Source organism: Somniosus microcephalus, chromosome 31, assembly GCF_052327205.1.
Source record: "Somniosus microcephalus isolate GS21.2 chromosome 31, FLI_Smic_1.0, whole genome shotgun sequence".
Taxonomy (NCBI): domain Eukaryota; kingdom Metazoa; phylum Chordata; class Chondrichthyes; order Squaliformes; family Somniosidae; genus Somniosus; species Somniosus microcephalus.
The window spans coordinates 37,678,195-37,700,946 of NC_141017.1; the positions used below are offsets into that span (position 1 = coordinate 37,678,195).

A 22,752-nucleotide genomic window follows, 5' to 3' on the forward strand; every position below is an offset into this window, starting at 1 on the left:
TTACTATGTATCTTAACAAGACAGAAACAACCAACACAGAAACACAACCCAGTAAACTGTACAACACCAAAAAATCGTACAGATGGACCAAAAACAGCACGGAAAAATACCATAAAGCAATTAGCCATGAATCAACTCAAGCTCTCTTGGACACCTTTCTGGATAACATATACACTCACAATAAAGAAGGTGTAAACCGGGCAGTGAATAACCTAAACAATATTTTTGATAATTTGGCAACAAGGTCAAACTTGAAAGCTCGCAAGAACAAACCCAAAACAAAAAACTATGAAAAATGGTTTGACCCAGATTGCCATAACATGAGGAAAAAAACTTAGAAAAATATCAAACCAAAAACACAGACAGCCAGAAAACGAGGAATTACGCCTTACTTATTGTCAGACACTAACACAATACAGAAACACACTCAGAACCAAAAAAGAGCAGTATATTAAGAATACACTCAGCTCCATTGAGGAATCCATTGATTCCAACTGTTTCTGGGACAAATGGAATACATTACACAAAAAACAACACGACGAATTGGCCATTCAAAATGGAGACACATGGGAAAACCACTTTGAAAAATTATACCAGAAAAACACACTAAGGCCAGAGCAACACCAAATATGCAAAAAACTGGAAAAGCTCGAAATGGCCATAAAAGATAACCAAAATCCGCTAGACTCCATAATAACAGAAAAAGAACTATTTGAAAAACTCAAGGACCTGCGACCAGGAAAAGCTTGCGGTGCAGACGGCATACTAAGCGAGATGATTAAACACACAGACAATAAAATGAAACTGGCTATCCTAAAACTCTTCAACTTGGTTCTGAGTGTCGGTTACTTCCCTGATATCTGGAACAAAGGACTCATAACGCCCATATACAAAAGTGGGGACAAAGTCGACCCAAATAACTATCGAGGCATCTGTGTAAACAGTAACATGGGGAAGGTATTCTGTAGTATCATAAACAAAAAACTTATAAACTTCCTTGAGGAGCACAATGTCTTGAGTAAAAGCCAAATTGGATTCCTGCCAAACTATAGAACATCAGATCATATCTTCACCCTACAGACCCTAATTGACAAACACGTTCATCAAAACAAAAGCAAAATCTACGCATGCTTTATAGATTTCCAGAAGGCTTTCGACTCCATCTGGCACGACGGTTTATTCCTGAAACTTATCGAAAGCGGGGTAGGGGGAAAAACATATGATGTAATTAAATCAATGTATACAAACAACAAATGTGCAGTTAAAATTGGAGACAAACAAACAAAATACTTCCCACAGGGGCGGGGGGTGACGCAGGGCTCGCCCATCTCACCGACACTCTTTAATATTTACATAAATGAATTGGCAAAACTACTTGAACAATCTACAGCACCCGGCCTCACCCTATATGAATCCAAGGTTAAATTCCTCCTCTATGCAGATGACCTGGTTCTACTGTCACCAACTAAGGAGGGTCTACAGCAGAACCTGGATCTGCTGGAGTCGTTCTGCCAGACCTGGGCCCTGACAATAAATCCCCAAAAAATCAAAATCCTTGTGTTCCAGCAAAGATCCAGACATCAGGAACCCAAAATAAATTTCACACTAGGAACAACCAAAATTGAACAAACCACTAACTACACATACTTGGGCCTAAAAATCAGTTCTACGGGAAATTTTCATCTGGCTGTGAATGAACTGAAAGAGAAAGCAAGAAGGGCTTTCTATGCCATTAAAAAATCAATCCAAATAGAAATCCCAATTAGCATTTGGCTCAAAATTTTTAAATCAGTAATTGAACCAATTGCACTCTATGGCAGTGAGGTGTGGGGACCACTAACACAACAAGAATTTGCAAAATGGGACAAACACCCAATTGAGAGCCTACATGCAGAATTCTGTAAAAGCATCCTCCGGACTCAAAGGAAAACTGTAAACAATGCATGCAGGGCAGAACTAGGCCAATATCCATTAATAATCACTATCCAAAAAAGAGCCACCAAATTTTGGAAACACCTAGAAATGAGCAACCCCCAATGTTATCATTACGAAGCCCTGAAATGCCAAGAGAGGACCATAAAGAAGAATACCCTCAGTCAACTAGTCCTGGGACTCAGTGAAGTAACTACTAACACTACTAACAAGAACCAGCCCCAGGACAGTGACAGCGTAACACAAAGAATTCGACCCAACACAATCGTCGCTAAGCAAAAGGAAAAATATCTGTCATATTGGGCAGAAACAACAAAAACCCAAAGCAAACTCAATTGCTACTTGGCCCTAAACAGACAATACAACATGGCTGATTACCTGACCATGGTAAAGGATAGCAAACTGAGAAAAACCTTGACAATGTACAGACTTAGTGAACATAGCCTGGCGATCGAAAAAGGTAGACACAGGCAGACCCGGCTACCAAGAGAGGACAGGATATGCTCTCACTGCAGTCAGGGAGTGGTGGAGACAGAGATGCACTTCCTCACAGGTTGTAGAAAATATCAGGGCATAAGGGAGAATTTCTACCCAAAATTCACAAAAATATGCCCGGAATTCAGAAATTTGAATGACGACCAAAAACTCCCATACCTACTAGGGGAAGAGAGAAATTGTGTAACCTTAGCGGCACACTATGTTACAGCTTGCCATAAAGAGAGGGACAACCACTAAATATAAGAAAAGAGTATATACAAATTATATGAATGTATATTTATACACTCAGGGATATATCTGTTTATACACTATGGATAGATCTGTATTTTTGTGTACAACCATGAATGTTTTTCGATGCTTTGGCAACATAAGATGTACCTTGTCATGCCAATAAAGCGATTTGAATTTAATTGAATTGAAGTGGAGTTGAGGTCGAAGATCAGCCATGATCTTATTGAATGGCGGAGCAGGCTCGAGGGGCCGTATGGCCGACTCCTGCTCCTAATTCTTATGTTCTTATGCTGTATTTCTGTACTGCCACGCGTGAGATACAAATCATTACAGCACTTGTTCTTGCCAAAGGTACTTAGGAATTACAGTTCCTTTACATGCACAAAAAAAAAGCTTTAATGTGTCATCGATGGTGAAATCTACTTGTGTTTCCTTGCCTTAATATTGTGATTTGAAAGCCACTCAAGCAGGATATTAATGTTTTAAGTAAGTAACTAAAGAGCCCGGATATGGACCCCCTCCACAAGAGTAAGTATCATTGAACTCGAAATAGCAGCAGCCAGCTTATCCTGTAATTGCTTGTTGGAATGGAAGCAGTTGTACTCCGCTACTGAAACGCCATCTGAGGCCTTTGAATAGGAGCAGAGTTTTATTTCCCTTACAATTTCCTCCAATTTCCTCTCCCGAACATGCAGACTTATGCTGGGGTATTATTGAACAGGTTCAGAGAGCATTCTGCTACCTCGCCAATGTGGCCATTGTTAACGTGTTAGTTCTGATGGTGAGTGTCGGCAGGCGACTCAACTGGACGGCAATCATAGTAAAAACTAAAAACTGCTGGAAATACTCAGCAGCAATATTCCCTCTAATTCATTTTATTGGCCTGCGCGGCCCCATTAACATTCAAAATTCCCCGCGCATGCGCGGTTTCTCTATTTAAAAGCCAGCTCGCCGGCTGCGCGCGACCTTCAGTGGCCGCGCAGCTTAAAGGGAACATTGCTCAGCAGGTTGGCCAGCATCTGAGCGAGAAACAAGATTTAACGTTTCAGGTCAATGACCTTTCGTCAGAGCTGGCAAAAGTTAGAGTTGTAACAGGTTTTAAGCAAGTACAGTATACTTGTAAATGCAATCGTATCCTTGCTCAATATCCACACACACTTTCCAGTGCAAGACACTGGATAGCATTCAGAAGAGAGAAAGAACAAGCTTGCATTTCTGTAGCGCCTTTCACGACCACCGGACGTCCCAAAGTGCTTCACAGCCAATGAAGTACTTTTTGAAGTGCAATCACTGTTGTAATGTCAGCCAATTTGCGCACAGCAAGGTCCCACAAACAGCATTAAGATAAATGACCAGGTAATCGACCAGACGGAGTGCTGCACTGTCGGAGGTGCCGTCTTTCGGATGAAATGTTAAACCGAGGCCTATCTGCCCTCTCAGGTGGACGTAAAAGATCCCGTGGCAGTATTTCGAAGAAGAGCAGGGGGGGAGTTCTCCCCAGTGTCCTGGGCCAATATTTATCAGCATAACTAAAAAACAGATTATCTGGGTCATTATCACATTGCTGTTTGTGGGAGCTTGCTGTGCACAAATTGGCTGCCGCGTTTCCTACATTACAACAGTGACTACACTTCAAAAAGTACTTCATTGGCTGTAAAGCACTTTGGGATGTCCGGTGGTCGTGAAAGGCGCTGTAGAAATGCAAGTCTTTCTTTCTTCCCGGCCCCAATGCTTGCTAATATTATTAATAGCTACCTCTATTAAGGCATTGTCCCTCCCCTTTCAAAACAACCACCAACACTTCCTGCTGAAAACAAAAAGAAAGACTTGCATTTCTATAATGCCTTTCACGACCACCGGACGTCCCAAAGCACTTTACAGCCAATGAAGTACTTTTTCAAGTGTAATCACTGTTGTAATGTGAGAAACACGGCAGCCAATTTCCGCACAGCAAGCTCTCACAAACAGCAATGTGTTAATGACCAGATAATCTGTTTTTAGTGAGATAGCAAAATACTGCAGATGCTGGAAATCCGAAATAACAACAGAAAATGCTGGAAAAACTCAGCAGGCCAGGCAACATCTGTGGAGAGAAATTAGAGTCAACATTTTGGGTCGAAACCCTTTTTCAAAACTGGAAAGGAAATGAAATAGATCGAAAGGCAGGGCTGGGAGAGAACAAGAGAAGTGAAGAGACATTAAGAGGTATTCAAAACGAGACGAGATGGTGATAGGACTAGTGGAGACAAAAGGCGGCTCAGATTAGGTGTGAAATGTTCTGGCAGAATGAGAGACGGCTGCCATGTGGGAGAGAGAAAAAAAAGGAAAAGTGGGGGGGGGGAGGGAAAAACCAAAACAAAGGGGTGGATAAAAAATATAAGTAAAAATGTAATAGGGGCCGAGGTTATGATCTGAAATTGTTGAACTCGATATTGAGTCCGGAAGGCTGCAAAGTGCCTAATCGGAGGATGAGGTGCTGTTCCTCGAGTTGACGTTGAGCTTCCGTGGAACAATGCAAGAGGCCAAGGACGGTGAGGTCCGAGTGGGAATGGAGCGGTGAATTAAAATGACAGGCGACCGGAAGCTCGGGGTCACCCTTACGGACTGAACAGAGGTGTGCCACAAAGCGGTCACCCAATCTGTGTTTGGTCTCTCCAATGTAGAGGAGACCGCATCGTGAGCAGCGAATACAGTATACTAGATTGCAAGAAGTACAAGTAAATCGCTGTTTCACCTGGAAGGGGTGTTTGGGGCCCTGGACAGTGGGAAGGGGGGAGGTATAGGGGCAGGTGTTGCATCTCCTGCGCTTGCATGTTGATTGAGGAATAAATATTGGCCAGGACACCGGGGAGAACTCCCTTGCTCTTCTTCGAAATAGAGCCATGGGATCTTTTACATCCACCTGGGAGAGCAGACGGGGCCTTAGTTTAACATCTCATCCGAAAGACGGCACCTCCAACAGTGCAGCACTCCCTCAGCACTGCACTGGAGTGTCAGCCTAGATTTTTGTGCTCAAGTCTCTGGAGCGGGAATTGAACCCACAACCTTCTGACTCAGGCGAGAGTGCTACCCACTGAGTCACGGCTGACCCTCTACCCTTGCCCCATGTTTAAAATCCTTCTCAAAATATATCTCTTTCACCAAGCTTTCGGTTAGTTCTAAAACTTACACTAAGGTTTGGTGCCTGTTAATTTTCACCTCTGGGGAATAGAGTGGGCAATCAAACCTTTGAGGCAATGTTGGAAATGACTGATAATTTCCAAATTTAAGATCACTATATAAATGTTGTGAAATGCCACACATTCTAATTACTGTATGTAGACACATCCTAGAGTCAATTGGAGGTTAATTGGTGTGGAACATTTGTAGGTTGGCAGGCGTTTGTAAATTCCTGGCTCCAGGTCAGAAGAAACTAGCATGAAACCACTAGCTTTCATTCTTTTTTTATTTACATTTGGCACTTTGGTGTGTGCTGCATGCTAGGTGTGAGACTTTTACATAAATAGGTAAATATACGCTACAGTATTTTGGAAGAGAGGCTAAATTGGTAACCTTTTAGTGAGCAGTGTGAGTGGAGAAATCCCAAAGAAATTTGGAGCTGCACAACATAAAGCAGAGCAATTACAGAATTATACCACGTACCTCGAACTGAAGTACGTGGAGTTTATTCCGCTGCTCCTCTGTGCTTTGCAGGCACTGGACGGAATACTTTGTTCGACAAGTGAAAGGTCCTCGTAAAGCCACATGGGGACATCTACTGGTCATAAGGTGCAGAGCACACAGTGGAATGGGAATAAACTAACTTCAGAGTAATATTTCGCAGACATTTCCTTTTATGCCATTTTTAAACTGTGTTCTTTTCCTCCCCATAAAGCCCTTTTGCCACCAACATGTCCATTACTAACAAGCAGCATTGCACCAACTGGGTCACACACCTGCCATCAATATCAATCAGGTGGCATCAGATTGCATTCAAGTAGGTATAGAAAGGCAATGCTAGTTTCTTAGTTTCCAGCTCACTACCTTCTCAACACTCATTTCCACACAAATATTGCCTGGTTTGAGTGCCACTTTGTGCTGTCATTGCGACTGATGACAGGTCTTGGAGAACTGTGACCCAGTTAGTGCAGCGCTGTTGCCTAGCAATTCTGTCTCTCAATCTGTCCCAAACTTGACAACCTTCCCATAACTGAAGCAGGCAGATTTGAGTGACAGGCAGCCCTTGGTCTTGAACTCTTTTACTGCTTCATTCAGGAGTAAACACTCCATTTGAAATATTGGATTAAAAATTTGTGTATGCGTGTGTTTTATTTTGAGTTCATAAAAAGGTTTCATGTACTAAAAAGATTGGCATTACTGAAAGTTGGTAAGTCACCTGGTCTGGATGGAATGCAAAATAACAACAGAAAATGCTGGAAAAACTCAGCAGGCCAGGCAACATCCGTGGAGAGAAATTAGAGTCGACGTTTCGGGTCGAAACCCTTTTTCAAAACTGGAAAGGAAATGAAATAGATCGCCCGAAATGTCGACTCTAATTTCTCTCCACGGATGTTGCCTGGCCTGCTGAGTTTTTCCAGCATTTTCTGTTGTTATTCCGGATGGAATGCATCCTAGGTTGCTGAAAGAAGCAAAGGCATTGGTCACAATCTTTCAATCCTCATTGGATACAGGAATAATGCCGGAGGACTGGAGGGTTTCCGATGTGGAATATAGCAAACATCAAGAAAGGATCAAATTCAGACCCCGATAACCAAAAACTAGTATTCCATTTCAGTTGTGTCAAAATGTCATCAAAATGAGAACCTGCAACATCTCTATCATAACAGCCTACTAATTGGTTGCCAGTTTGGCTTCACAGCAAGTTAGTTGACTTGTGAATCTAAGAACATAAGAATTAGGAGCAGGAGTCGGCCATACGGCCTCTTGAGCCTGCTCCACCATTCAATAAGATCATGGCTGATCTTCGACCTCAACTCCACTTTCCTGCCCGATCCCCATATTCCTCGATTCCCCTAGAGTCCAAAAATCTGTCGATCTCAGCCTTGAATATACTCAACGACTGAGCCTCCACAGCCCTCTGGGGTAGAGAATTCCAAAGATTCACCACCCTCTGAGTGAAGAAATTCCTCCTCATCTCAGTCTTAAATGGCCGACCACTTATCCTGAGACTATGCCCCCTAGTTCTAGACTCTCCAGCCAGGGGAAACAATCTCTCAGCATCTACCCTGTCAATCCCCCTCAGAATCTTATATGTTTCAATCAGATCACTTCTCATTCTTCTAAACTCCGGAGAATATCGGCCCGATCTACTCAATCTCTCAGTTTCATAACTCAGAAATGTTGTGCATTTGCCCATTAAGCCATGAAGGGTAATTAAGTGACTTAGCCTTATCGCTCCACCAATACTACTCTGTAACTGAGGTGTATCCGAGTAGTCCAAGGTGACCTTTGCTTCTAATTTCCCCATTGCTCCTTTAGGGAAATCCTTTACCATCCCTCTGCTAGTGTGGTTGAGACCGGCAACAATATGTAGAGGTATCACAGGTTGAAAGCTAAGATTGCAGCACATTTTGGAGCACCAATGTGCTTCATCTTGTGCTGCTAATATTTGGATTTTATACTAAAGCTAAAAATAATGTTTATTCTAAGTAGTTCTGTGCATCTTTCCAATTGTATTTTACTGTGCCATTAAAGATATACAGAATGGCAGGTTTGCATGTGTATATCTAAAAAGATGAAAAGGAAATTCAGTACTGACAGTCAAATGAATGTCAGTGCTAAAAATTCTTTTTATTGCATATTACAGATGGAGCTTGAAGGAAAATTTTAGACTGAAGTGTCAAATGTAACTAAATAAGAGAGAATAGATGTCACAGCAGATTACGACAACATCCTCTCACTTCTGGTACCTTACTCAAATCCAATCTCCACTAGCTGCTAGAGTCCCACATGAAATAAATTAGGTACTCTCCATTTTTAAATGTCTTCTTTTTTGGAAGATGCTGGCACTTCGCCTCTGAGTCAGAAGGTTGAGGCTTCAAGTCTCACTCAAGATGATTTGGGCAAAGAAATCTAGGTTGACACTCCAGGGCAGTACTGAGGGAGCGCCGCACTGTCGGAGGGGCAGTACTGAGGGAGCGCCGCACTGTCGGAGGGGCAGTACTGAGGGAGCGCCGCACTGTCGGAGGGGCAGTACTGAGGGAGCGCAGCACTGTCGGAGGGGCAGTACTGAGGGAGCGCCGCACTGTCGGAGGGGCAGTACTGAGGGAGCGCCGCACTGTCGGAGGGGCAGTACTGAGGGAGTGCTGCACTGTCGGAGGGGCAGTACTGAGGGAGCGCCGCACTGTCGGAGGGGCAGTACTGAGGGAGTGCCGCACTGTCGGAGGGGCAGTACTGAGGGAGCGCCGCACTGTCGGAGGGGCAGTAGTGAGGGAGCGCCGCACTGTCGGAGGGGCAGTACTGAGGGAGCACTGCACTGTCGGAGGGGCAGTACTGAGGGAGCGCCGCACTGTTGGAGGGGCAATGCTGAGGGAGCGCTGCACTGTCAGAGGGGCAGTACTGAGGGAGTGCTGCACTGTCAGAGGGGCAGTACTGAGGGAGCGCCGCACTGTCGGAGGGGCAGTACTGAGGGAGTGCTGCACTGTCACGGGGCAGTACTGAGGGAGCGCTGCACTGTCGGAGGGACCATCTTTTTGGGATGAGACGTTAAACTGAGGCCCCATCGGCTCTCTCAGGTGGACATAAAAGATCCCGAAGAAGAGCAGGGGCGTTCCCTGGTGTCCTGTCCAATATTTATCCCTCAATCTGCTGTGTCAGCCGTGGCAGTACTGAGGGAGTGCTGCACTGTCGGAGGGGCCATCTTTTTGGGATGAGACATTAAACCAGGGCCCCATCTGCTCTCTCAGGTGGGCGTAAAAGATCCCATGGCACTATTTTGAAGAAGAGCGGGGGAGTTATCCCCGGTGTCCTGGGCCAATATTTATCCCTCAACCAACATAACAAAAACAGATGATCTGGTCATTATCACATTGCTGTTTGTGGGACCTTGCTGTGCGCAAATTGGCTGCTGCGTTTCCTACATTACAACAGTGACTACACTTCAAAAGTACTTCAAAAGCGCTTTGGGACGTCCTGAGGTCTTGAAAGATGCTATAGAAATGCATGTCTTTCTTTCCTGGCTAAAGTGGCCATTCTTCATGTGTGAGCCTAGCTAGTGTGTTGACTGCCTATTCACCTGTGGTGTGCATCACATCAAAGCCTGATCCTGTCCTCATCAAGCATCCGTACTCACAGGTTTTCTAGCCGGTGGCCCTGGATAGCGATCAGGAGCAGGAAGGCAGGCTGATTTCAGCCCCCACACCCCACCCCACTTAGTTGCTGATGATAAATGTAACATTTGCTGTCCCAATTGAGGTTATGGTAGAAATCAATGCTTGGACCTTCTGCTCTGTATGGCTTACCCAATAAGCCATTAGAGAATTGGGTTCGAAAGCCTCAACAACAACTGCATTTCTGTACACTCATGTACAGAGAGAATCCTTAGAGCACTTTACAAGGCACCAGATAAAGACTGGACACCAAACTGGAGGGAAGAAGGAAAAGGAGGGGTAAGAGCGAAGAACAATCAAAGAGATGTTGGTTGAGGGAAGAATATTTTCCAGGACACCAGCAGAATGCCCCTGCTATTCTTTGAATAGTGCCGTGGGATCTTTTACATCCACCTGAACAGGAAAATGTGGCCTCAGTTTAATATCTCATCTGAACGATGGTACCTCTGGCAATGCACCACTCCTTAAATATTGCACTGAAGGGTCAGCCTAGATTATGTGGCCAAGTCTCTGAAGTGGGCTTGAAGCCACAACCTTCCGAATGTCACCATATTGGTTTGGCACAGTTGGTAGAAATCTCTGCTGCAATAACCTCAGTCATCTAGGCAGAATTCTTTAATTCTCAATTCCCTCCATGTTTCTCATTCCCCTCCCCAGCTCGTGTGTTGCCCATTCCCTCTCCAGCCCGTGTGTTGCCCATTCCCCCTCTCCAGCCCGTGTGTTGCCCATTCCCCCTCTCCAGCCCGTGTGTTGCCCATTCCCCCTCTCCAGCCCGTGTGTTGCCCATTCCCCCTCTCCAGCCTGTGTGTTGCCCATTCCCCCTCTCCAGCCTGTGTGTTGCCCATTCCCCCTCTCCAGCCTGTGTGTTGCCCATTCCCCCTCTCCAGCCCGTGTGTTGCCCATTCCCCCTCTCCAGCCCGTGTGTTGCCCATTCCCCCTCTCCAGCCTGTGTGTTGCCCATTCCCCCTCTCCAGCCTGTGTGTTGCCCATTCCCCCTCTCCAGCCCGTGTGTTGCCCATTCCCCTCTCCAGCCCGTGTGTTGCCCATTCCCCCTCTCCAGCCCGTGTGTTCCTCATTCCCCCTCTCCAGCCCTTGTGTTCCTCATTCCCCCTCTCCAGCCCGTGTGTTCCTCATTCCCCCTCTCCAGCCCGTGTGTTCCTCATTTCCCCTCTCCAGCCCGTGTGTTCCTCATTCCCCCTCTCCAGCCCGTGTGTTCCTCATTCCCCCTCTCCAGCCCGTGTGTTCCTCATTCCCCCTCTCCAGCCTGTGTGTTCCTCATTCCCTCTCCAGCCCGTGTGTTGCCCATTCCCCCTCTCCAGCCTGTGTGTTGCCCATTCCCCCTCTCCAGCCTGTGTGTTGCCCATTCCCCCTCTCCAGCCTGTGTGTTGCCCATTCCCCCTCTCCAGCCCGTGTGTTGCCCATTCCCCCTCTCCAGCCCGTGTGTTGCCCATTCCCCCTCTCCAGCCTGTGTGTTGCCCATTCCCCCTCTCCAGCCTGTGTGTTGCCCATTCCCCCTCTCCAGCCCGTGTGTTGCCCATTCCCCCTCTCCAGCCCGTGTGTTCCTCATTCCCCCTCTCCAGCCCTTGTGTTCCTCATTCCCCCTCTCCAGCCCGTGTGTTCCTCATTCCCCCTCTCCAGCCCGTGTGTTCCTCATTCCCCCTCTCCAGCCCGTGTGTTCCTCATTCCCCCTCTCCAGCCCGTGTGTTCCTCATTCCCCCTCTCCAGCCCGTGTGTTCCTCATTCCCCCTCTCCAGCCTGTGTGTTCCTCATTCCCTCTCCAGCCCGTGTGTTGCTCATTCCCCCTCTCCAGCCCGTGTGTTGCCCATTCCCCCTCTCCAGCCCGTGTCTTCCTCATTCCCTCTCCAGCCCGTGTGTTCCTCATTCCTTCTCCAGCCCGTGTGTTGCCCATTCCCCCTCTCCAGCCCGTGTGTTCCTCATTCCCTCTCCAGCCTGTGTGTTGCCCATTCCCCCTCTCCAGCCCGTGTGTTGCCCATTCCCCCTCTCCAGCCCGTGTGTTGGGAAATGGTGTTAGGGAAATTGATGGGATTGAAGGCCGATAAATCCCCAGGGCCTGATAATCTACATCCTAGGGTACTTAAGGAATGGCCCTAGAAATAGTAGATGCATTGCTGGTCATCTTCCAAAATTCGATAGACTCTGGAACAGTTCCCATGGATTGGAGGGTAGCTAATGTTACCCCACTATTCAAAAAAGGTGGTAGAGAGAAAACAGGGAATTACAGACTGGTAAGCCTGACATCGGTAGTGGGGAAAATGCTAGAGTCCATTATAAAAGATGTAATAACAGAGCACTTGGAAAACAGTGACAGGATCGGACAAAGTCAACATGGATTTACGAAAGGTAAATCGTGCTTGACTAATCTACTGGAATTTTTTGAGGATGTAACTGGTAGAATAGATAAGGGTGAACCAGTGGATGTGGTGTATTTGGACTTTCAGAAGGCTTTCGATAAGGTCCCGCATAAGAGATTAGCGTGTAAAGTTAAGGCACATGGGATTAGGGGCAAGGAACTGACTTGGATAGAGAACTGGTTGTCAGACAGGAAGCAAAGAGTTGGAATAAACGGCTCTTTTTCCGAGTGGCAGGCAGTGACTAGTGGGGTACCGCAGGGATCGGTCCTAGGACCCCAGCTATTCACAATATATATTAATGATCTAGACGAGGGAACTAGATGCAATATCTACAAGTTTGCAGACGACACAAAGCTGGGTGGGTGTGTGTCCTGTGAGGGGGATGCCGAGAAACTCCAGTATGATTTGGACAGGTTGGGTGATTGGGCAGAAGCATGGCAGATGCAGTATAATGTGGATAAATGCGAGGTTATCCACTTTGGTGGCAAAAACTGGAAGGCAGATTATTATCTGAACGGCAATAGATTGGGAGAAGGGGAAGTGCAACGAGACCTTGGTGTCCTTGTGCACCAGTCGCTGAAGGTAAGCATGCAGGTGCAGCAGGCGGTTAAGAAGGCAAATGTATGTTGGCCTTCGTAGCGAGAGGGTTCGAGTACAGGAACAAGGATGTCTTGCTACAGTTGTACAGGGCCTTGGTGAGACCACACCTTGAGTATTGTGTGCAGTTTTGGTTGCCTTATCTGAGGAAGGACGTTCTTGCCATTGAGGGAGTGCAGCAAAGATTCACCAGACTGATACCTGGGACGGCAGGAATGACGTATGAGGAGAGATTAGGTCGATTGGGCTTATACTCGCTGGAGTTTAGAAGAATGAGAGGGGATCTCATTGAAACTTATAAAATTCTAACAGGACTAGACAGACTAGATGCAGGAAGGATGTTCCCGATGGCGGGGGAGTCCAGAACCAGGGGTCACAGTCTAAGGATAAGGGGTAAGCCATTTAGGAGAGATGAGGAGGAATTTCTTCACCCAGAGTGGTGAACCTGTGGAATTCTCTACCACAGAAGGCAGTGGAGGCCAATTTATTAAATATATTCAAGAAGGAGTTATATATTTCTTAAGGCTAAAGGGATCAAGGGATATGGGGAGAAGGCAGGGACAGGGTACTGAATTTGGATGATCAGCCATGATCTGATTGAATGGCGGAGCAGGTTCGAGGGGCCGAATGGCCTACTCCTGTCTTCTATGTGTTGCTCATTCCCCCTCTCCAGCCCATGTGTTGCCCATTCCCCCTGTCCAGCCCGTGTGTTGCCCATTCCCCGTCCAGCCCGTGTGTTGCCCATTCCCCCTGTCCAGCCCGTGTTGCCCATTCCCCCTGTCCAGCCTGTGTTGCCCATTCCCCCTCTCCAGCCCGTGTGTTGTCCATTCCCCCTGTCTAGCCCGTGTTGCCCATTCCCCCTGTCTAGCCCGTGTGTTGCCCATTCCCTCTGTCTAGCCCGTGTGTTGCCCATTTCCCCTGTCTAGCCCACGTGTTGCTTATTCCCCCTCTCCAGCCCATGTGTTGTTCACTGGGCAGCGCTGCCTTGGCTGGCTCTGTAACCAACTCCCGCTGACGTGTTGCTCTCCCAATGGTACTGCAGGCTGTCGCGCGCGCTGCGCGATCCTGAATCGTCCTACCGCGTCCGCTCCACCTCACCGCTATCTCTCGCTTTCACGTCCGCTTCCCACCCCCCCATCATTAATAAAGCTCTCGCTCTTTCACGTCCGCTCCCCCATTATTAATAAAGCTCTCGCTCTTTTACGTCCGCTCCCCCCATTATTAATAAAGCTCTCGCTCTTTCACATCCGCTCCGATGGTTTTCGCGCCCTCCGCTCGGCGTCCGTTTTCCCCTTCGCGCCTGGAACGCGCGTTCTCGCCCCTTCCGTGGCCGGCGGGCTCGCTCCCGCCGCGAACTGTAACGTGGCAAGTCGGGCTCGCGCCTGGAGCCCGCGGCCGCGCGCGCTCCCCCCCTCTCTCTCCCTCAGCACCGAGACACACAGATAGAGACATGGCTGCTCCCAACGACGTGATGGGCACCGCCGAGGACTTCGCCGACCAGGTACCCTCCCTCACACCGAGCCACCGCCGCCGCCGCCCTCCCCCTCCACACCGCGCCCGTCCCCCTCACCCAGTAACTGGCCTGCGAGGGGCCGTGAGTCCAGGCTGAGGCCTAGTCAAGGGGGGTGGGGGGGAGCAGCAGCAGCAGCAGCAGCAGCCGCCGCCTCGGCCCTCGCGATCACCCCCTCCCCACTTCTTATGGCAATGCTGAGAGGGACCCTCTTTTTTTATCCTGTGCTTGCACCAAAAGTTCTGGGTCCATTTAACTTGGGTGCAGGCAAACCGAAGACCCCATAAGCTTGTCTTTCTTGCGTTTCATTAAGTTTCTGCTTTTATTGTTTTGAAAGAGGCACCTGGAGATCGCGTCAGATATATTGTGATCTAGTGAAATCTGTGTTTGCTTTTGCTTCTATTTCTTAATAAGTGAGGGATTACAGTTATTTTGTAATATAAACCAAACGGTACAAGTGTCAGCTGTGGTTCAGTTGGTGGCACACTCAGTTGGGGCCGAACCAGTGTTTTATAAAGGTTCATCATAATTTCCACACTTTTGTACTCTATGCCTCTATTTATGAAGCCCAGGATCCCGTAAGCTTTTTTAACAACTTTCTCAACCTGCCCTGCCACTTTCAGCGATTTGTGCACATATACCCCCAGGGCGCTCTCTTCGTACACCCCCTTTAGAAAGAAAGACTTGCATTTCTATCATGCCTTTCTCGACCACCAGACATCCCAAAGCACTATAGAAGTGTAGTCACTGCTGTAATGTAGGAAACGCGGCAGCCAATTTGCGCACAGCAAGCTCCCACAAACAGCAATGCGATAATGACCAGATAATCTGTTTTAGTGATGTTGATTGAGGGATTTGCGTCCACCTGAGAGAGCAGATGGGGCCTTGGTTTAACGTCTCATCCGAAAGACAGCATCTCCCTCAGTGCTGCCCCTCCGACAGCGCGGCGCTCCCTCAGTGCTGCCCCTCCGACAGCGCGGCGCTCCCTCAGTGCTGCCCCTCCGACAGCGCGGCGCTCCCTCAGTGCTGCCCCTCCGACAGCGCGGCGCTCCCTCAGTGCTGCCCCTCCGACAGCGCGGCGCTCCCTCAGTGCTGCCCCTCCGACAGCGCGGCGCTCCCTCAGTGCTGCCCCTCCGACAGCGCGGCGCTCCCTCAGTGCTGCCCCTCCGACAGCGCGGCGCTCCCTCAGTGCTGCCCCTCCGACAGCGCGGCGCTCCCTCAGTGCTGCCCCTCCGACAGCGCGGCGCTCCCTCAGTGCTGCCCCTCCGACAGCGCGGCGCTCCCTCAGTGCTGCCCCTCCGACAGCGCGGCGCTCCCTCAGTGCTGCCCCTCCGACAGCGCGGCGCTCCCTCAGTGCTGCCCCTCCGACAGCGCGGCGCTCCCTCAGTGCTGCCCCTCCGACAGCGCGGCGCTCCCTCAGTGCTGCCCCTCCGACAGCGCGGCGCTCCCTCAGTGCTGCCCCTCCGACAGCGCGGCGCTCCCTCAGTGCTGCCCCTCCGACAGCGCGGCGCTCCCTCAGTGCTGCCCCTCCGACAGCGCGGCGCTGGAGTGTCAGTTGGATTTTTTGTTCTCGAGTCTCTGGAAGGGGTTTGAACCCACAACCTTCTGACTCAGACGAGGGTGCTACCAACTGAGCCACTGCCTGACACTTAATTTGATAGAGGTGTTTAAAATCATGAAGGGTTTAGATAGAGTAAATAAAGAGAAGCTGTTTCCAATGACTGAAGGGTCGATAACCAGAGGACACAGATTTAAGGTGATTGGCAAAAGAACCAGAGGCGACATGAGGAAAAACCTTTTTACGCAGTGAGTGGTTAGGATTTGGAATTCACTGCCTGATAGGGCGGTGGATACAAATTCAATATTAGCTTTCAGAAGGAAATTGGATAAATACTTGAAGGAGAAAAAAATTGCAGGGATGTGAGGAAAGAGCGGGGGAGTGGGACTAACTGGTTTCAAAAAGAGCTGGCGCAGACTCGACGGGCCGACTGGCCGCCTTCTGTGCTGTACTATTCTATGATTCTACTGTACAACTATTGGAAATATCTGTGCAAATACTGTTGTGGAATATTAAAAACAACAGCTGTCCAATGCAGACTAGAATGAAATTCAGGAATAAAAGTCTTAATTTGTACAGTACACAACACTATACACAAACCAATTATTGCAGGAACATTTTAACACAAATAATGACTGGCACTCACTAGAAGCTTGCAGATTGCTTGTTAAAGATATTTTTTTTAAAACACAATGCTTTGTAAGCTGACAAGCTCATTTAGTGTGCATGATTATTTCAGCAACCCTTGTGCTAGGGGCAGAGCATAAACGGTTGTGTTTTGCCTCAATAGCAAGTGACTCAATGGTTTGTGACACAATGACCTGCTTTGAAACAGATTGCATGCCATGTGGCAGTGTTTGGCAAACTTTTTTTTTCTGTATTTGGCTGTAAGGCACTAAAGCCCCATTTGCCAAGTACAGATTGGTTTGCCATGTGTTCTGGGCAAACCTAGTTCTTGGAGCATCCCTGATGGCTTAGGGGTGAATGCGTTGTATGGTATAATGCTGAGCTATGTAAGTTGGCATGAAGATCTCGGGAGAAGTTGACCTGTGTTCATGAACTAGGGAGAGAAAAACTATATCTAACTAGGATGGGGTTGTTTTCTTTTGGAAGAGAGGAGGTTGAGGGGAGACTTGATTGAAGTGTATAAAATTATGAGGGGCCCAGATAAAGTGGATATGAAGGAACTATTTCCCTTAGCAGAGAGGTCAATAACCAGGGGGCACAGATTTAAAGTAATTGGTAGAAGGATTAGAGGGGAGTTGAGGAGAACTTTTTTCACCCAGAGGGCGGTGGGGGTCTGGAACTCACTGCCTGAAAGGGTGGTAGAGGCAGAAACCCTCATCACATTGAAAAAGTACTTGGATATGTGCTTGAAGTGCCGTAACCTCCAGGGCTACAGACCAAGAGCTGGAAAGTGGGATTAGGATGGAGAGCTCTTTGTCGGATGGCACGGACACGATGCCAGAATGGCCTCCTTTTGTGCTGTAAATTTCTATGATTCTATATGGATCTAAGTGAGTTGTGATGTCCACTGCCTCCATTTCCCAGAATAAAATATCCCGCCAACACTCGCTGTCCAAGCTTGGTCATGAATTATAAGTCCCTGGACAAGATTGCAGGAGACCACGTCCAGCATTTGTAGCTACTTACAAGATGGAGGGGTGCAGAAAATTGGCAACGGATTGCTTTATACTGATGAATGAATGGATTTACGGTTGAATTGCTCACATCCAAGTTGCAGGACGTGCTTTATGATGGGGGCATTGTACCACGTAGTGCACAATATTCTGTTGCTAAAGTCAAAGTGTTTTACTGGCCGGTAAATAACCATATTCCAAAGTTGATGAGGGAAGTTTGTAGATTGGCAGGTATTTGTAAATTCCCATCATGAAATTACTGTGTGTTTATACATAAGATCATCAAAGGAGCGCTGCTTTTTATGCAGAGGGAGATTCTCTACCACAAATTCAATCCATAATGTCTCTTAAAAAGATTTGGAAAAGAAAAATTAAACGGGCCGGGTAATGCAACCAAATGGGTAGCTGCTTCATGGAGCCAGTGCTGATGCAATAGACCGAATGGTAAACTGTATTGAAAATTGGTTAAAACATTGATTTATGGGATTCATTTATAGTAACACTGCTGCTGCTCAGATTCCCAACTGATTAGTTGGTTTAGTAGGTGTACTTGTAGTTTAAGTACTGTGATTCCTGGCAAAAGTGTTTTTTTTGGATTTTGATTAATAGGCATGTAAAAATATTCAGTGCAACCTCCCAAATCTGTGCTCCAGTTAGCCATCAGAATATTTGCAGGACAAAGCCCTGTGTAAGACATAACCTTATTGCGCAGCTGCATCTCTTTTGTAAAAGTCCATTATAAAAGATGTAATAGCAGAGCACTTGGAAAACAGTGACAGGATCGGACAAAGTCAACATGGATTTACAAAAGGTAAATCGTGCTTGACTAATCTACTGGAATTTTTTGAGGATGTAACTGGTAAAATAGATAAAGGAGAACCAGTGGATGTGGTGTATTTGGACTTTCAGAAGGCTTTCGATAAGGTCCCGCATAAGAGATTAGCGTGTAAAGTTAAGGCACATGGGATTGGGGGTAAGGTACTGACTTGGATAAAGAACTGGTTGGCAGACAGGAAGCAAAGAGTTGGAATAAACGGGTCTTTTTCCGAGTGGCAGGCAGTGACTAGTGGGGTACCGCAGGGATCAGTCCTAGGACCCCAGCTATTCACAATATATATAAATGATCTAGACGAGGGAACTAAATGTAATATCTCCAAGTTTGCAAGACGACACAAAGCTGGGTGGGCGTGTGTGCTGTGAGGAGGATGCCGAGATGTAACTGGTTCGAGTAGCGAGAGGGTTCAAATACAGGAACAAGGATGTCTTGCTGCAGTTGTACAGGGCCTTGGTGAGACCACACCTTGAGTATTGTGTGCAGTTTTGGTCGCCTTATCTGAGGATGAATGTTCTTGCCATGGAGGGTGTTGTGTATGTACCTTTAAGGGAATAACTGGTCTCGGACTGCAGTACCGGCAGTGACCACCCCTGTATAAAAGGCACTAGCAGCCTTCTGTAGTTTCAGTTTCCCGATTGTCTCCATTCAGTAAAGACTTGTTATAATCAACTCCTGCTGTCCGTGTCTCAATTATACACGGACATAATATTGGCGACGAGCAGATACGAACTTACCTACAGTCTGCACCACCTCATGGGATCCATTCCTGAAGCGAAGTGAGCAGAGGTCGAGGCCAGAAGGAAGAAAGAAGCAGTAGAAACGGGCGTCGACCGTGGGCATCCGCCCCTGAGTCAGCGGAGTTGAAGATTGCAGGAGAGGCTGTCGAGAGCGGGGCTTGGTTCCTGTCGACGGTGCTTCAGCTAATCGGGCTGGTGGCAGGTAGTACACTGATCCTTCCTGGGCTGCGGTGGTCTAGAACTCGAGCGGGTGGCTTGCAACGGGGCCGAGCAGCATTGTCGGGAAGAGGAGAGAGAGAGAGGGTGGAGCACACAGGGCACGGCCGGTGCTACGAAGCCGGGCAGCGTACAGACCCGAGAAGAGGGAGGCAAGAGTCCCACAGGGTTGTTCCACGACGGGAAAATAATAAAATAAAAAAAATATTAAACGCGCAGAAAGCCGCGAGGAGCTGCAGGTTGCCACGGAAACCGCGGAAAGCAGCGCTAGCAACAGCGGGGAAGAAGGCAAAGCGCGGGAGGCGTCATCTTAATCCAGCGGGGAAGAAGGCAAAGCGCGGGAGGCGCCATTTTAGATTTCCAAGATGCCGAAGACTGGCTGTATCACTGCCTTTGATAATGCAATAGAGGACTGGACCACGTATGTGGAAAGAGTCGAGGTATATTGCGAGGCAAACGAAATAGCCGATGAGAAAAAGGCATCGGTACTGCTAAACTTAATGGGCGCAAGAATCAGGCCTATTGCGGGACCTGATTACTCCAGCCAAACCGAAGGCAAAGAGTTTTAACGAAATTGTTGCTATCCTACAGGAACACCTAAACCCTGCACCGCTGCTGATAGCAGAAAGATTTAAATTCCACAGGAGAACTCAGCATAAAGATGAGAGCAATGCTGAGTACCTTACGGAACTACGCAAGCTATCAAAGCACTGCCAGGACTGGCAGATACCCTACGGGACAAATTTGTCTGTGGACTCCTGAGTGAAGGAACCCAGAAGAAGTTACTCTCAGAGAAAGAGCTGACGCTAGATAAGGCTTTCAGCGTGGCAGTGTCGTACGAAGCAGCAGCCAGGGGAGCTGCGGAAATACAACAAAAGCCGCGGAAATACAACAAAAGCCACAGGAATACGGCACCCACGAAATGACACAGGGATTTGCAAAATGTTATCGCTGCGGCAGAACTAACCATGACCAGAAGAACTGCTGGTCCAAGGACAAAATATGCAGGCAATGCGGAAAGATGGGACACATTGCACGAGTTTGCAGGTCTGGGAAGAAGACCAACGACAACAAAAAGGCTACTATGGAACCGTACAGGAAAGTACAAAAGATGACGGACAGTAGTTCCGAAGACCAGATGAGCGATAGTGAATCCGGGAACAAGAGACTAAGCTGTCTCAAAACTTCACAACGTAATCGCAAAAGAGGACCACCGAACCATTTGGGTCACCCTCACGATAGCAGGGTCCCAAGTCAAAATGGAATTGGATACAGGATCAGCTCTAACCGTCATGAATCGACGAGACTACGAGCGGCTATTCTCACACATACCCTTGAGAGAGACATCCATTGTCTTGAGGACATATACGGGGCAAAAAGTATACCCCAGAGGAAAAATAAGGGTGCCTGTCGAATACAACGGCAAGAAAATACGGAAATTGTATCTCTACATTCTGCAAGATGGTGGACCACCGTTATTGGGACGTGAATGGATCAGAAAGATAAGTTTAGACTGGCACTCCATTCAGGCACTGACGGTGGCGGGTAAAAAAGATGACGACGTCACTCCTGGACGATTGTCAACAATCTTAGCTGACGCCAAAGAGGTATTTCAACAAGAACTGGGCACTCTTAAAGGCGTAACCGCCTCGATAAAAATAGAGGAGAATGCAATTCCCAAGTGTTTCAAAGCAAGACCGGTACCATATGCAATTCGCCCAGCCGTCGAGGCAGAGCTGGAGAATCTGGAGAATGCAGGCGTGTTATCTAAGGTAGACTGGAGCGAGTGGGTGACACCCATCGTTCCTGTCATGAAGAAAACGTTAAACAGTAAGTCTGAGGAGCCAAGGAAGGTTCGCATCTGTGGGGACTTCAAGGTGACGGTGAACCCAGTCCTTCACACAGTACAATATCCTCTTCCAAGGATAGAAGATATCTTCGCCTCACTATCTGGAGGGAAGCGTTTTACAAAAATTGACCTAGCACAAGCATATTTGCAGATGGAGGTTGAAGAATCCTCTAGGAAGTATCTCACGATAAACACTCACAAAGGTCTTTACCAGTATAATCGACTGGTATTCGGAGTAGCATCAGCTCCGGCGATATGGCAAAGAGCGATGGAACAAGTCCTGCAAGGGATTCCGGGGACTCAGTGTTACTTGGACGACATCCTAGTGACAGGTGAAGATGACAGTGAACACCTTGCCAACCTAGAGCAGGTGCTCACTAGACTACGTGAACATGGGCTACGAGCCAATCGCCCCAAGTGCGAGTTTTTTAAGAAACAGATATCGTATTGTGACCACGTGATTGATGAAGAGGGGTTGCATAAGTCCCCTGACAAAATTGAAGCGGTAGTTATGGCTCCGGCGCCTGAAAATGTGTCGCAACTGAGGTCATTCCTCGGATTGGTGAATTACTACCATAAGTTTTTGCCGAATTTGTCCACAATTCTGCATCCACTGAACGCCCTACTACGAACGGGAGTAGCACGGGAATGGAGCGATGAATGTAAGCGGGCCTTTCAGGAGAGTAAGGACCTAATCACTTCAAGAGAAGTATTGGCTCACTACAACCCATCACTACCGATAAGACTGGCGTGTGATGCGTCTCCCTACAGCATTGGGGCGGTACTGTCACATAAATTCCTTGATGGTTCAGAGAGGCCGATAGCTTTTGCGTCACGCTCGTTAACTTCAGCCGAGCGTAACTACGCCCAGATTGACAGAGAGGCCCTCAGCCTGGTGTGGGGGGTGAAGAAGTTCAATCACTACCTGCACGGTCAGAAATTTACTAACGGATCATCAACCTCTCGTCTCCATTTTCAACCCTCAGAAGGGCGTACCGATAATGACGGCACAACGGCTGCAGAGGTGGTCCCTTTTCCTAGGGGCACACCAATATGACATCGAGTACAAGGGAATTAAACAGCATGGGAATGCTGATGGATTGTCGTGCCTACCGTTACCGACGGTGGAAGAAGAACTGGCAGTGGATCCAGTGGAGTTATTCCACTCGACTATAGTCGAATGTCTCCCTGTGACGAATGCAAACATAGAAAAGGAAACACGAAATGACCCGACACTCTCCTGGGTCTATGATTTAACGGTGAAGGGATGGCCAGCACATGGCGAACCACTGCTGCCAGCATTCTCGCCGAGAAGAGAACAGCTGTCAGTGTGCAGAGGGACCTTGATGTGTGGATCCAGAGTAGTAATTCCACCCAAATTGACGGATAGAGTGCTCAATGAGCTTCATGAGGGTCATCTGGGTGGGGTAAAAATGAAGAACTTAGCCA

At 47.8% G+C, this 22,752-nt stretch overlaps 1 protein-coding gene across 5 annotated transcripts in view; it reads left to right on the forward strand.

The window, feature by feature from the left end:
- Window positions 1-22,752, forward strand: part of LOC147097757 (surfeit locus protein 4-like) — a 181,359-nt gene that overhangs the window by 140,670 nt on the left and 17,937 nt on the right. Inside the window, exon 1 of one of the 5 annotated variants that reach the window (XR_015074333.1) lies at window positions 14,169-14,459. The exons of 1 other annotated variant lie outside the window; for it this stretch is intronic. Coding sequence is in view for 1 of the 4 variants with exons in the window: in XM_085971838.1 (XP_085827964.1) it covers window positions 14,214-14,459 (246 nt within the window). In the remaining 3 variants the exon portion in view is untranslated. Of the gene's footprint in view, window positions 1-14,168; window positions 14,460-22,752 lie in introns of those variants that run through there. 3 more of the 5 variants (XM_085971839.1, XM_085971838.1, XM_085971840.1) reach the window with 3 other exon arrangements.